The sequence below is a fragment of the Emys orbicularis genome, chromosome 1 (assembly GCF_028017835.1).
Source record: "Emys orbicularis isolate rEmyOrb1 chromosome 1, rEmyOrb1.hap1, whole genome shotgun sequence".
In the NCBI taxonomy this organism is placed as follows: Eukaryota; Metazoa; Chordata; order Testudines; family Emydidae; genus Emys; species Emys orbicularis.
The window spans coordinates 159,101,509-159,114,902 of record NC_088683.1 but is presented as its reverse complement, the minus strand read 5'-3'; the positions used below and the strand labels follow the sequence as shown (position 1 = coordinate 159,114,902).

General features: G+C 43.8%; 1 protein-coding gene across 1 annotated transcript in view; it reads left to right on the top strand.

Moving 5' to 3' along the window:
- The window catches only part of ATP1A1 (ATPase Na+/K+ transporting subunit alpha 1), a 33,360-nt gene extending 20,974 nt beyond the window's left edge, over positions 1-12,386 (top strand). Inside the window, exons 14-23 of the mRNA XM_065408078.1 lie at positions 2,072-2,208; positions 4,928-5,078; positions 5,824-5,992; positions 7,269-7,423; positions 7,808-7,931; positions 8,778-8,923; positions 9,060-9,190; positions 9,666-9,767; positions 10,962-11,053; positions 12,061-12,386. Of these exons, the coding sequence (XP_065264150.1) occupies positions 2,072-2,208; positions 4,928-5,078; positions 5,824-5,992; positions 7,269-7,423; positions 7,808-7,931; positions 8,778-8,923; positions 9,060-9,190; positions 9,666-9,767; positions 10,962-11,053; positions 12,061-12,089 (1,236 nt within the window). The 3' untranslated portion in view covers positions 12,090-12,386. The remainder of the gene's footprint in view (positions 1-2,071; positions 2,209-4,927; positions 5,079-5,823; positions 5,993-7,268; positions 7,424-7,807; positions 7,932-8,777; positions 8,924-9,059; positions 9,191-9,665; positions 9,768-10,961; positions 11,054-12,060) is intronic.
- Positions 12,387-13,394: the final 1,008 nt, after the last annotated feature.

Here is a 13,394-nt window from a genome sequence, read left to right as displayed (position 1 = left end):
ACATGATGGCATATATCACATTGGTAGATGTGCAGGTGAACGAGCCACTGATGGTATGGCTGATGTGATTAGGCCCTATGATGGTGTCACTTGAATAGATATGTGGACAGAGTTGGCATCGGGCTTTGTTACAAGGATAGGTTCCTGGGTCAGTGTTTTTGTTCAGTGATGTGTGGTTGCTGGTGAGTATTTGCTTTAGGTTGGGGGGTTGACTGTAAGCGAGGACAGGTCTGTCTCCCAAGATCTGTGAGAGTAAAGGATCATCTTTCAGGATAGGTTGTAGATCTCTGATGATGCGCTGGAGAGGTTTTAGTTGGGGGCTGAAGGTGACAGCTAGTGGTGGTCTGTTATTTTCTTTGTTGGCCCTGTCTTGTAGGAGGTGACTTCTGGGTACTCGTCTGGCTCTGTCAATCTGTTTTTTCACTTCAGCAGGTGGGTATTGTAGTTTTAAGAATGCTTGATAGAGATCTTGTAGGTGCTTGTCTCTATCTGAGGGATTGGAGCAAATGCGGTTATATCTTAGAGCTTGGCTGTAGACAATGGATCGTGTGGTGTGTCCTGGATGGAAGCTGGAGGCATGTAGGTAAGTGTAGCAGTCAGTAGGTTTCCGGTATAGGGTGGTATTTATGTGACCATCGCTTATTAGCACAGTAGTGTCCAGGAAATGGACCGCTTGTGTGGATTGATCTAGGCTGAGGTTGATGGTGGGATGGAAATTATTGAAATCATGGTGGAATTCCTCAAGGGCTTCTTTTCCATGGGTCCAGATGATGAAGATGTCATCAATGTAGCGCAAGTAGAGTAGGGGCGTTAGGGGACGAGAGCTAAGGAAGCGTTGTTCTAAGTCAGCCATAAAAATGTTGGCATACTGTGGGGCCATGCGGGTACCCATAGCAGTGCCGCTGACTTGAAGGTATATATTGTCCCCAAATGTGAAATAGTTGTGGGTGAGGACAAAGTCACAGAGTTCAGCCACCAGATTAGCTGTGACATTATCGGGGATACTGTTCCTGATAGCTTGTAGTCCATCTTTGTGTGGAATATTGGTGTAGAGGGCTTCTACGTCCATAGTGGCCAGGATGGTGTTTTCTGGAAGATCACCGATGGATTGTATTAATGGACACACATCTGACATCAGGAATCATAATACTCAAAAACCAGTGGGAGAACACTTTAACCTGTCTGGCCATTCTATGACAGACCTGCGGATGGCTATCTTAAAACAGAAAAACTTCAAAAACAGACTCCAACGAGAGACTGCTGAGCTGGAATTGATATGCAAACTAGACACAATCAACTCAGGATTAAATAAAGACTGGGAATGGCTGAGCCATTACAAACATTGAATCTATCTCCCCTTGTAAGTATTTTCACACTTGCTTCTTATCAAACTGTCTGTACTGAGCTATCTTGATTATCACTTCAAAAGTTTTTTTCTGTTACTTAATTGGCCTCTCAGAGTTGGTAAGACAACTCCCACCTGTTCATGCTCTCTGTATGTGTGTGTGTGTGTGTGTATATATATATCTCCTCAATATATGTTTCACTCTATATGCATCCGAAGAAGTGGGTTGTAGCCCACGAAAGCTTATGCTCTAATAAATTTGTTAGTCTCTAAGGTGCCACAAGTACTCCTGTTCTTTTTATAGATGGAAGTGTTCTTCCTGACCAGGAAATGCAAGCTTCCCCACACTGCTCTCTTTTTTCCTTCCTCGGGGGAACCACCTGGGGATGGAGAGCTCTATTTCTATGTCCTGTTCATATCTTGTTGGCCTCCTGAGATCCCCAGCAAATGGGCCAGTTGTAATGCAGTGGCTATTAAATATCTGGCTGAGCTCAGATTTGCTTCACGGACGTCACCTTGCGGACTCTCTCGCAGTCTGAATTGACATGGCGGGGTTCAACAAGAATAGAGCAACTCTGGAAATAAGACTTAATCTTTATTGCAATTTACTTGGGACAACAAAAGGAAATGTTAACACTCCTTCAGTACGCACTCTGTTTCTCTTTTACAGAGCGCTGCTTGACAGGATGGGTTAGGCTTTCACAATGTCTGATATTTGCATTGCAGGTTATCATGGTTACAGGAGACCATCCAATCACAGCCAAAGCTATTGCCAAGGGTGTCGGCATCATCTCTGAGGGCAATGAAACAGTAGAGGATATTGCTGCTCGTCTGAATATCCCAGTCAGCCAGGTCAACCCCAGGTACTGAACAGAAAAAACATTGTAGATAGAAAGGAAAAGGCGGTCTTAGAATAAAGACTGCCTCTCATGTCTCCCCTGCACAATCCCTTCTTCGCTTTTCTTTATCTGAGACTAGAAGTTAACATGTCTAACGCTGCACATGGTGTTTCTTGGCACTTGTCACATGCCCAATGAAATGTTCACTTGACTCCAAAATGTTCTAGTAACTACTAGATTTTTACATAAGGGCAAATAGCTTTGACGCAAAACCCGAAAAGCTTGTTTGGATTACGTTCGTGGGCATAAACCAAAAGCAGGACACACCTTCCTGATTTCATAGCTGCCAGCACTGGTAACTGTGTCCTGAGTGGAGATTGTGGAATTATTCACTGGGAATTTAGCAGATGAACAACTGACCAAATCGCCATTGAAGATGTATTTAATGTTAAGATTAATCAATGTTTCAGTGGCTTGAGTACTTAAAGGTGTGCTTTAGTCCAGTTTTCACCCAAAACTTATTTAAACTTCTTTATAATATAACAATATTGTTAGGCTTGGAAGGATTAGATTGTTTTATTGGTAAATACCAGAAAACGTTTTCACTGTACATGCACAAACTGATGAAAAAATCCATCAGTAATTGAAATTTTGAGATAAGCAAAGTAAGAAAAGCACTGCTTTGAGAACTAAGTTTGTTTTAACGGTATTTTGTAAATTTTTATATCTGATGTTTGTGTCTTACTGATTATAGTTTTAACTTTTTGAATGTCAACGCCTACTGTCATTAAATTATTGTCGGATCCTCCCCCATAATTTCCCATAACTGTGAAAATTTAAGTAGATAAAAAAAATCTTTATATGCATAAAAAAAAATCAGTTACCAGTTGAAATTATAAAAATAATAAGTGAATTCTGCCAAGCTTCATTAAAGAAAAGCTTAATTATAAATAAGTTACATGTCAAAACTGGACTAAAAGCCCCCTTTGAGGTCCAAGACACTGAAACATTGATTAAAGGTTCATGGAAGAACTCAAATGAAAAGTGAAAATGACTAGGCTGTTTTAACTATCTAAGCTGAGTGGCCTGCAAAAATTCAAACAGGATAAATAGTTATGCTGAGTGTAAGGTTCCTTACTTGTAATGTAAGGAAACGTAACTAGAACTCTCTCTTAAAATTTGACCTCTCATTCAACTCCAAAGATAAATATTTTAAATTTAAAATCAAACCAGGTGGCTAAGATTCTCAGAAGTCAAAACAATACCCTGTTCCCTCAAGAGTTCCAAATCTGAATTTTTTGGGTGGGCAGAGGAACTGAGGAGCTCTGGGGATAGCATTCAAAACTGATCTTAAGGTCCATAGCACCAAAGTAGGGTAGATAGATTTCCAAAATGAGAACAGTCCTATGGACAGATTACTTAGGTTCTCTTCAGGACTTCACTTCCCCTCACTGGTTAATACATGGCGCCTTCACTACCTGAGAGCACAACATTTGAAATATTTATCAGGCAAATTCACCTATTCATAAGCTGGCTGCTTATAGGGTTACTGGGCTGCCTGCATTGTTTAGCCTGACCAAGCCTTTGTTTTGCTTGGAGAATCTCCACAGAGCACTTGTGAACTGTGAATAGATGGCCCGTGGAATGAATTGCTGAGGAAGATGAAATATTGTGGTTAGATTTTTGAGAGGGTAACTTCATAACACTCGTTATGTGCTCATACAGGCTAAGGAGAATAACTGTACCACATGTTTGGGGGTCTTGGTGGCTGGCAGTGAGGTCAGAAAGTAATTTCCCCTTATGTACAATGTAGCATCATTAGCTACATGTATTATCCATTTGGCCAGTAATGGGTGGGATGCTGGACTACATAAGAGCTGGTGGTCTAATGTAGTCTGGCATGAATATACACCTTACGTGGGTAAGAAAATCTAAAATATTAGAACATAACATGAGCTGTGTTTGTTAGACTATTTTGTAATGGTAGGCTAGGTTTCCTGTAAGCTGTGCAGCTGCCTTCTTAGTGCCACACAGGCGCTCAGGGAACCCACCCAGGGACCTGCTGGGGTAGGGGTGCCCCTCCCCTGGCCTCAACCTAGCCCAGCTCCCAACTCTGTCATGGTCAGAGCGCCCCTACCCCGCGGGGCCTGGACCTGCCGGGAGAGGGGTGCCTTTCCTGCAGCCCCAGCCCCAGAGCTGCTGTAGCAGTGAGAGGCGCCGCTTCTTCCCCCCCCAGCCAGGTGCTGCTGTTGGGGGAGAGCCCTCTCCCTCTCCCTGCCGTAGCCCTGGAGCACCCTCCTGCACCCCAAACTCCTCATCCCCAGCCCCACCCCAGAGCCCGCACCCCCAGCTGGCGCCCTCACACCCCTGCACCCCAACCCTCTGTCCCAGCCCACACTCCGAACCCCTCGGCCCCACCCCCACCACATTAATTTTATGTGCACCAATATGAAAATGATGTGTCACCTCCATATTGGTGCACATGACAAAATTCATTCGGCACATGGGTGGGAAAAATTAGAGGGAACACTGACTGTAGAAGAACACAGGAACAGTCTTTCTTCCCTCTCCTACGGTAAGAGTTGGTCACACAAGATATGATGCCCCAAACATTATAAAATTTGGAATCTCCTCCTTGAAGGCAGTACTTTTAAGTATATTAAAAGCTGCAACTTCCCTTTTGTAGTGTGTATAAGAGTTGTGGGTTAATGGAAGGTGTGTGAGTGTTTTTGTTAAATCCTAGGGATGCCAAGGCCTGTGTTGTCCATGGCACAGATCTGAAGGACATGACTAGTGAACAACTAGATGACATTCTGACTCATCATACGGAAATTGTGTTTGCCAGGACATCTCCTCAGCAGAAGCTTATAATTGTGGAAGGTTGCCAGCGACAGGTAAGGAGAAAGTGCTAAGCTATTTGATCATCCATAAAAGTATTCGCTTTAAACTACCAGCTCAAGTATGCAGCATGTTCAAGAGCAACAGCATGGCCTAGACATCTCTCACCACTCTGGGGTATGTCTGCCCAGTTGTTCAAGGTTTTCTTTATAGTAACAGCAAAAGCTGCAGAAGCATCTTCTGATGCTGGTCTGAGCCACAGCTAGGTATTCAGTATAGACTTCATATGTGAATATGGACACTATGAGGAAAGGTGTATGATATATATTTTCAAATATGAGGCCTGCAGTGATGCACAGCCCTGAAGTGACCTGCAAGGGGAAAAGTAGTTGCTGAAGTTAGGTTTAAGGTCTAAACACTTTGGAGGGGAGAGGCTTTACCACCACCCCACCCTAAGACCAAATGTGTTCTCCAGAGAAAGCAGCAAGTCCAGATATGAAATTCCTGACTGACTGCAGGCTTCAGAGAGGCATACCAGCTTTCTGTACTTCAAAGAAGACACAGGCTGTCTTTTCAAAGATCCTTCACTGGTCACCTACAACCTTGATCGGGTCCCAAACATAGCACTAAAAGAGCTGTTTCCAGCTACGTCGTCCTGTTCAGAAAACTAGCTGATCAGGGTTGGGGAAGGGTTAACGGTAATACCTGTGGAAGACTGGGACACTCTCAAGGGAATGTTACAAGTTTGCACGTTCCTATTGTAGGAACTGAAATCTTCCCTTTCCCTTTCTCTGTGCATAGGGAGCCATTGTAGCTGTTACTGGTGATGGTGTGAATGACTCCCCAGCTCTGAAGAAAGCAGACATTGGTGTTGCCATGGGTATTGCTGGCTCTGACGTCTCTAAACAGGCAGCTGACATGATTCTCCTGGATGACAACTTTGCCTCCATTGTAACTGGTGTAGAGGAAGGTGAGTTTCCAAGCCCCTGTTGAACTTCAATTAGCACACTAAGTGTAGCCACTTACTTGGCGGTACCCTGTGGGATAAACTAGATCTCTGAAAGACTTCCCTTTACTGTGAAAGTGAATTATAAACCCAAGTTAAGTCTTACAAAACCTACCCAAGCAGGAAATTCTACTCCCGAAAAAGTCATTGGGATCTGTACTTAATCTGGGTTACGGGCTCCCCTGGCTACCAAGTGAAGGGATTCCAAGGCTAGGATTAGGTCTGAAGCCTGTTGTAAGGTAGGGCTCTCTGAGCTACAGTTAGGGTTACTAAGGGTATGCCTACGCAGCAAAGAAAAAACTGTGGCTCGCTTGTGCCAGCTAGCTCGGGCTTGCGGGACTCGGGACCTTTTTATTGCTGTGTAGACTTCCGGGCCTGGTCTGGAGTTAGTTAACTTATTATCCCCCTTCTGTTCTCTAATATGTGTTGGTAGCTGTGGAAGTAAGGATCCTGATTTTGATCTGGCTGTTTACCTCCAGCAGAAGTGAAATGGAAGGCAGCCCAGCCATAAGGCTTCCCTCTCCCCATGCATGCTGTTGAATTCCCAGCCACAGCTGCTTGCGATGACTGAAAGGTGTTGGGTTTTGAGAGGGCATTGGCAGTTGGAAGTGGGGACTCACAGGAACAGTTGTGTCTGAACTCCCCCAATGAACTTGAAAATAAGATGGTTCCACTGAATATGGAGAAAGGAAACCTGTTGGTGGTGAACTGAGATAGTGATACTGCCTTCATGATTACTTGAATAGAACAGTGTTTTTCAACCACTGTTCCGCGGCACACTAGTGTGCCGCGAGATGTTGCCTGGTGTGCCGTGGGAAAAAAATATTGCGCACTGAATAAAGTATTTTATAATTTTTCATATTTCTGTTTACTTACTATTTCATAATAAAGTAATTATAAAATACTTTCTTTGTGTTTATTTGATTCCTATTCAAGAGAATTACTTTATATATAGTCAATATAGGCACAGAGTTAAATTTTTTAACATTTTCTAATGGTGGTGTGCCTCGTGATTTTTTTCATGAAACAAGTGTGCCTTTGCCCAAAAAAAGGTTGAAAAACACTGGAATAGAATACCCGAACTTCCACCGCACTGCAGCTTGTGATAGAAGCTCTGCATAGAGGGAAAACTAGTGTGTTTAGGCTTTCAAGCACTGGTGTGTTAGCTTTAGGAATAAAGCTTTCTGTAAGCGCCTGGCTGCCATGTGGTAGTAAAGAATCTGTATTTGTTCCTTCCTAGGTCGTCTGATCTTTGATAATCTGAAGAAGTCCATTGCTTACACCTTGACCAGTAACATCCCTGAGATCACACCTTTCCTAATCTTCATCATCGCTAACATCCCCCTGCCCCTGGGAACAGTCACTATTCTCTGCATTGACTTGGGCACTGACATGGTAAGTACCTTAGAATACTAGGGGCACATATGGGTTCGACATAGCCCTAAAGAACTTCAGATTCAAGAGAATATGGAACCAGCTTGTTTCTTAGCCCTGAAACAAAGCTGGTCAGTAGATACTCTTTCCATAGCCCGGTTTACCTGTCTCCTGAGAATCGAAGCTTGATGGCTTAAAGTGTTTTGCTCCTCTCTCAGGGCCAATATAAGGGCAAGGTACTACATATAGGCCCTCAGTCTAACTTCATTATTTGGCAACAGGCCTGTATGTTTCTTAGTCACTATAATGGGACAGAGGGGAAGCCGCCCACTCCTTTTTGAAAATAGAAAAGCATGTTGTTTTCAAAGCTCCCTAATATGCCAACTCTTGTCCTCCACCCCAAAGGTTCCTGCTATCTCCTTGGCATATGAGCAAGCTGAGAGCGATATCATGAAGAGACAGCCCAGAAACCCCAAAACGGACAAGCTAGTGAACGAGAGACTGATCAGTATGGCCTATGGGCAGATTGGTAAGCTGCTGCTTCGCTTCATCCTTTGGGACTGTGCTCGGCACTGATGGGGGGCTGGCTTGGCCTCAAGGGGGATTGTGCAATCAGTCTAGGGCAGTTGCTGCTATCAGGTTTCTGTAGGGTACAGGCTTTTGGCCACATAGGCCATATTGTATTTGGGAAGCCAGAAATTCAGGCTTTTAAGAGCACTTCAGGCAACTGCACATAGTGGTGGCTTGTGCAGCTTACTTCATCCACTGAATCACTTTCACAGTAATTTTATTTAATTACACAGCACTGCAAAGTAGCTGGCGGCCAACTAGTTCTCCTTGGGTTCAGACTTGTTTGGAGGAACATAGATCCCATTGTTAGTTTAATTAGAAGTAAAAGATTCTCTCCAGTATACCCCTGTACACACATCATTAGAGGCTTGATGAAAGGAAGTACAAAAATATGCCACAGGTCACAGGGTGGTTAATTGCAGCAGACCTTGAAGCTTCATTAATGTAGCTGTTTGTGGGGAACATGGGATGAGGCTTAAAATGGGTGTTTTCATCCTGTGTCCCTGATCCAGAGTTTCAGGCCTTTACAGTAAAGTATGGAACATGGGTAACTGTACAAAATTGGGGACATTTTCCTTGGGGAGGGGGAAGGAACAGATGTTGGATGGTGGTCAAAGGAACAGAATGTTATAGCTGCAGAAATGCAAATTTCCTGTAGTTAGGGGTCCAGTAAATGAGAAAAGAGGGACTTAATGTGCCTGGGGCTTCCGTGTAAGAAACAACTCCTGTCTAGCAAATCACTTGTCTGTGATGACCATGTTTCACAGGATGCATAGCTTTATCTGTTACTTTCTAATCCAATCAGGTATGATCCAGGCCCTCGGAGGCTTCTTCACGTACTTTGTAATCCTAGCAGAGAATGGGTTCTTGCCCTCCTCCTTGATAGGGATCAGAGTGAAATGGGATGACCGGTGGGTGAATGATGTGGAGGACAGCTATGGGCAGCAGTGGGTAAGTTTGAGCACAGCGTGGGGTCTACAAGCCAAATTACTAATGTGCATATCCTGCATTGGGATACAAGTAGATCTGCACATGGAATAGAGAAGGTGAATGTATGAGAACTAACGCTCTTCCTCCTCATTTCCAGACCTACGAACAGAGGAAAATTGTGGAGTTCACTTGCCACACAGCCTTCTTTGTCAGCATCGTGGTGGTGCAGTGGGCAGACTTGGTCATCTGTAAGACCAGAAGGAATTCAGTCTTCCAGCAAGGGATGAAGTAAGTGGTGTGGGATGGAAAGGTTTTAAGGAGGAGTCCATGTGCTGCTGCAGCTGGCAGGCAGTGGCAATAGTCTTCACTGTCTCTTCAGTATAATGCTGGGCCTATCTCAGCAAGCACCAAACAATTAAATAAGGTGCATTAATAGTGGCATAGTGCTGATTAGGTGCATTAATGGGTCAAGTAGAGAGGCTTATGGCTTCTGAGCAATCCACAGTTCTCTGTGATCAGACAGAATGTGACTAGGTGGACAACTGACTGTCTCTGATCCTTGGCTGTAAGAACATCTGAAGATAACTCATTCTCAAATATCTTCACATGGCCTTCACAACGTAGTCAATAAGGGTGAAATAAAGAGGGTATAATTCCATAACTGTTTTGTACAAAGAATATCCTAGCGAATCAGATTCCCCAGTGAAAATCTGCATGTTTGGTGAGGAAGATGCCTTGGCACTAACTTTTCTGTCTTTCCTAGGAACAAGATCTTAATATTTGGTCTCTTTGAGGAGACTGCCCTGGCTGCCTTCCTCTCTTATTGTCCTGGCATGGATGTTGCTTTAAGGATGTATCCACTGAAGTAAGTCATGTATTGATATTTCAGCTCACAGTTACTCCCCAACAGTTGCAACAGAACAAACACATATTGCTAAGATGTGATTGCATAAATTGACTCTCCAAGAGTTTGAGTAGCTTATAAAATGTAGCTTTGGAACTCTTCACTGGATCGAGACTGGAGAATGACCTCTTAAGTCACCCACTGGTAGTCTCTCTGCTTAGCTTACATTGCCCACCAGAAATCCATCTCTCTCTTTTCCCCCTCCCCCTCCCCCTCCCCCTCCTTGGCAGGTGACCATGATGATGATATCTCTTCAAAGCACAGGGCTTGTCTAAACACAAGTTGTACCACTTCACCTATGCCAGTGTAGTTACGCAGCACAACTCCCTAGGGTGCCTGCAGTTACACTAGTAGAGCTTATTTATGTGCAGGAAGGGGAATAGCGCCTTGAGATCCTCAGATGAAAGATACTATAGGTGACTTGTCAGTCTGTAGGCCTCCCTTCCCCAGTTGCTGAAGTGCAGTCCTCTGCTGCAGTGGGTTGTGGCATCTGTTTAATATTGCACAACAACTCTTCAAGGCAGGAAGTGGAAAATATCCTGTATCTGATTGATTGAAACCAGAATGGGGAATTTAGCAGCAGAATGAAGTTGAATTTATCCAAAACTAAACAACCACTTACAATTACCCCATGTAGTCTCAATGAGAAAATTACTGGGACTTTTAAATCTACAAAAGCTGGCATTCCCAGCTGTACAGTGTCACCCAGTGTGATGCTGAGGCACCGGTGCCACTTCTGCAGCTCCTAGATATGATAGTCTCCCGTGTGAGTGGCTTGTGCTGTGATAGTTTGGATTCAGAAGGTTCAAAGGTTACCTGTGCTTGGAAGGAAATCTTCCTAAATCAGTGGTGGGGGTGGGAGGAGCTAGTACTAAACGGGACAAAGGTGCAGTGGCACACCTTTGTTGGAATCTTTATCTGGAATCAGATTAGTTTCCTGTGGGAAAACTCAGTGGTAATTCTTGGCCCTGGTGATTCTTGGTTCAGCAGAGCCCCTTGCAGAAGTTACTGTATTGGCAGGTCTGGACTTGCCTCCATTCAGTGATCTACACAATTCGTAGCATAAATGTGAAGATCTGCTGCCAAATGCCAGTTAATGAATCTTTCTGCAATGTACTGTCTGTATTCTTACTCATGTCTGTTTCCCCGAAACAGACCAAGCTGGTGGTTCTGTGCCTTCCCATACTCTCTCCTTATCTTCGTGTATGATGAGGTCAGAAAACTAATCATCAGACGGAGCCCTGGAGGTAAGAATATATGGTTCCAGTGAACTGAGCACTGTTACATATGCAGTAAAAATCTCAGCCCTGTTGAGCAGTGTGTTCTTTGTCTCTGGGCATCAGGGCACAACATTGCAATGCTGGAGAGGAGGAGAGGGAATCCCCAGTTGCCATTTCACATATATCCCATTGCTTATAGGGGTTGACATTTTGGAGTTGCACTGTCACTTCATTTCTTTAAAATGAGATTGTCGTAATTATAAAATGTGATTAAACTCAAATTAGGGACAATACCAATTGAATAGTGATACTTTAGTCTTGAAGCCCAGTTCTTCCTGTGTGTGAACGTGCCATAGGAATGGGCAAAGTTCATCTAAATTTGTCCCTTATCACTGTTCTGGTGTCATCACTAACAAATAAGGTTCTGATTCAGTATTTTGTTCCCCCTCTTGCCACTGCCTCCTTCCCCCCCACAAAAATCCTGTTCTAGCTGAACAGCATGAAGGGCAGTAATCTGCAAGGGGGGGGGGAGGAGGGAAGAACTACCCTGAAGATTTGCTACTATGGCCTTAATCTCTCTAACATCTGAGTTCTTAATATGCTCAGATTACGAAATACTTCCTCCCCAATCTCTTTCCTTTCCCTGGAAGTATTTACACACTGTACTAGAAAATAATGGTTCATGTTTGTCTAGCTCAGGGAAGTCAGAGCAGTTTGAAAATTGCAAGTCATCAAGTATTTTGAAAGACTTTCCATTACAGCAAGGTCACTTAATCTTGCATTGACATTCATTTGTGCTACTCCACCTAAGAGTTCAGACGTTTAATGGACAAGCTAAGCTAGGGCGACCAGACAGCAAACGTTAAAAAATCAGGACAGGGATGGGGGGAGGGGGAGGGTGTAATAGGAGCCTATATAAGAAAAAGACCCAAAAATCGGGACTGTCCCTATAAAATCAGGACATCTGGTCACCCTATGTATAAACGGCCTCATGAGATTGACTTAGTTCGTTCTTTCTTTCTCTCTTTTTGTAGGTTGGGTGGAAAAGGAAACCTACTACTAAAATTCAACTGCAAAACCACTGTCCGTGCACAGCACAGCCCTCCACCTCCCCTGTGTATGTGTACTTTCAGCATTTGAATGCAGAATTGTGCCCTGAAAAGAACGAAATGAAGAACGAAGTGAACCCGAAGAAACGTGGACTGGCGGAGAGAGGGGGGAGGGAGTTTCTTTGACATATCAGTCTACGGCGATGAAAGATGGGAGTAGTTTTTTATGTGCCTTTTTGTTTTTTAAAAGGAGAGAAATGTTAAGATTTTAATATTTGGATTTTTACAAATAAAGATGGATTATAACAGGATGCTTCTTGTGTGTATTGTACATATGCTGTATCAAATAGTGCTTGTATCAGAGCAACGTATGGATAAGAGTGTTCAAAACCCATGGAGGTGCAGACACTAGCTCCTGGTACGTTCTGCTTCACGATGATCAAAGCAACTCAACTTCTCTACTGGATCAATTCTATGCTGGCACCTGTTGCCACCATATTTTAAATTCTGCCCTATAAGTGTTAGGTTTGTTATGTGGTTCATAAAACTCTTGGGGATCCCCTAGATCAAAAATCCACATTACATCTTCCTTCTTTCCCTCTCCCAATCTAATTGGAGCAGCTTTCATGGTTGCTTTTTCTCATTGAGACTATGAATGAAGTCTTTTGTCTCCTCCCCGTTCAAGCTTAGTGACAGCAGAGACATCACCCTGCCAAGCCACCACATCTTGTTGTGGAAGGGACTGGGGAAGGACTGCAGAGATTTTCTGCATTTTTATACAATTCTAAACCCCTCTTTACTGCAGCGGGAACATTGGCATCTTGTTTTGATTCACCAGCTGATGCTGGCTGACCTTGGTAGTGAATTCATCCCTAGGACTCTTCCTGTAATGATGTGCTAATGCACAAGCCTTGGTACTTAAGAGTGGAAGCTGTAGATTTATGGCGCATGGAGAAGGTGCATTAAGAGAAATGGGGAAACCTGCAGTTCATGCACATGAACCTGCATTTCAGCCCTATCACAATGGAATATAGTTCCTTAAGCTTGACAAGCACTGAGCAATTTGTATGAAACGGTGATGGAGATAAAGCTGCATGTGTAATGTCCCTATGGGGCAGCTACTTTCTTCTCCTCATCCCCCCCAACCCCAAAACAAAATCCCTAAGGGGAATTGTTCCTCTTGATTTCTTCCTTCCTGGTTTGTTTCTGCTAATTGTCCAATGTGCTCCCCACTCTCCTTGCTAGAATTCAAACAGCCTTTCCTAGCCTTTCCAGTCACTGCAAGCTGCTGCTTCCAGACTGTCAGCCTCTTGAGAGCC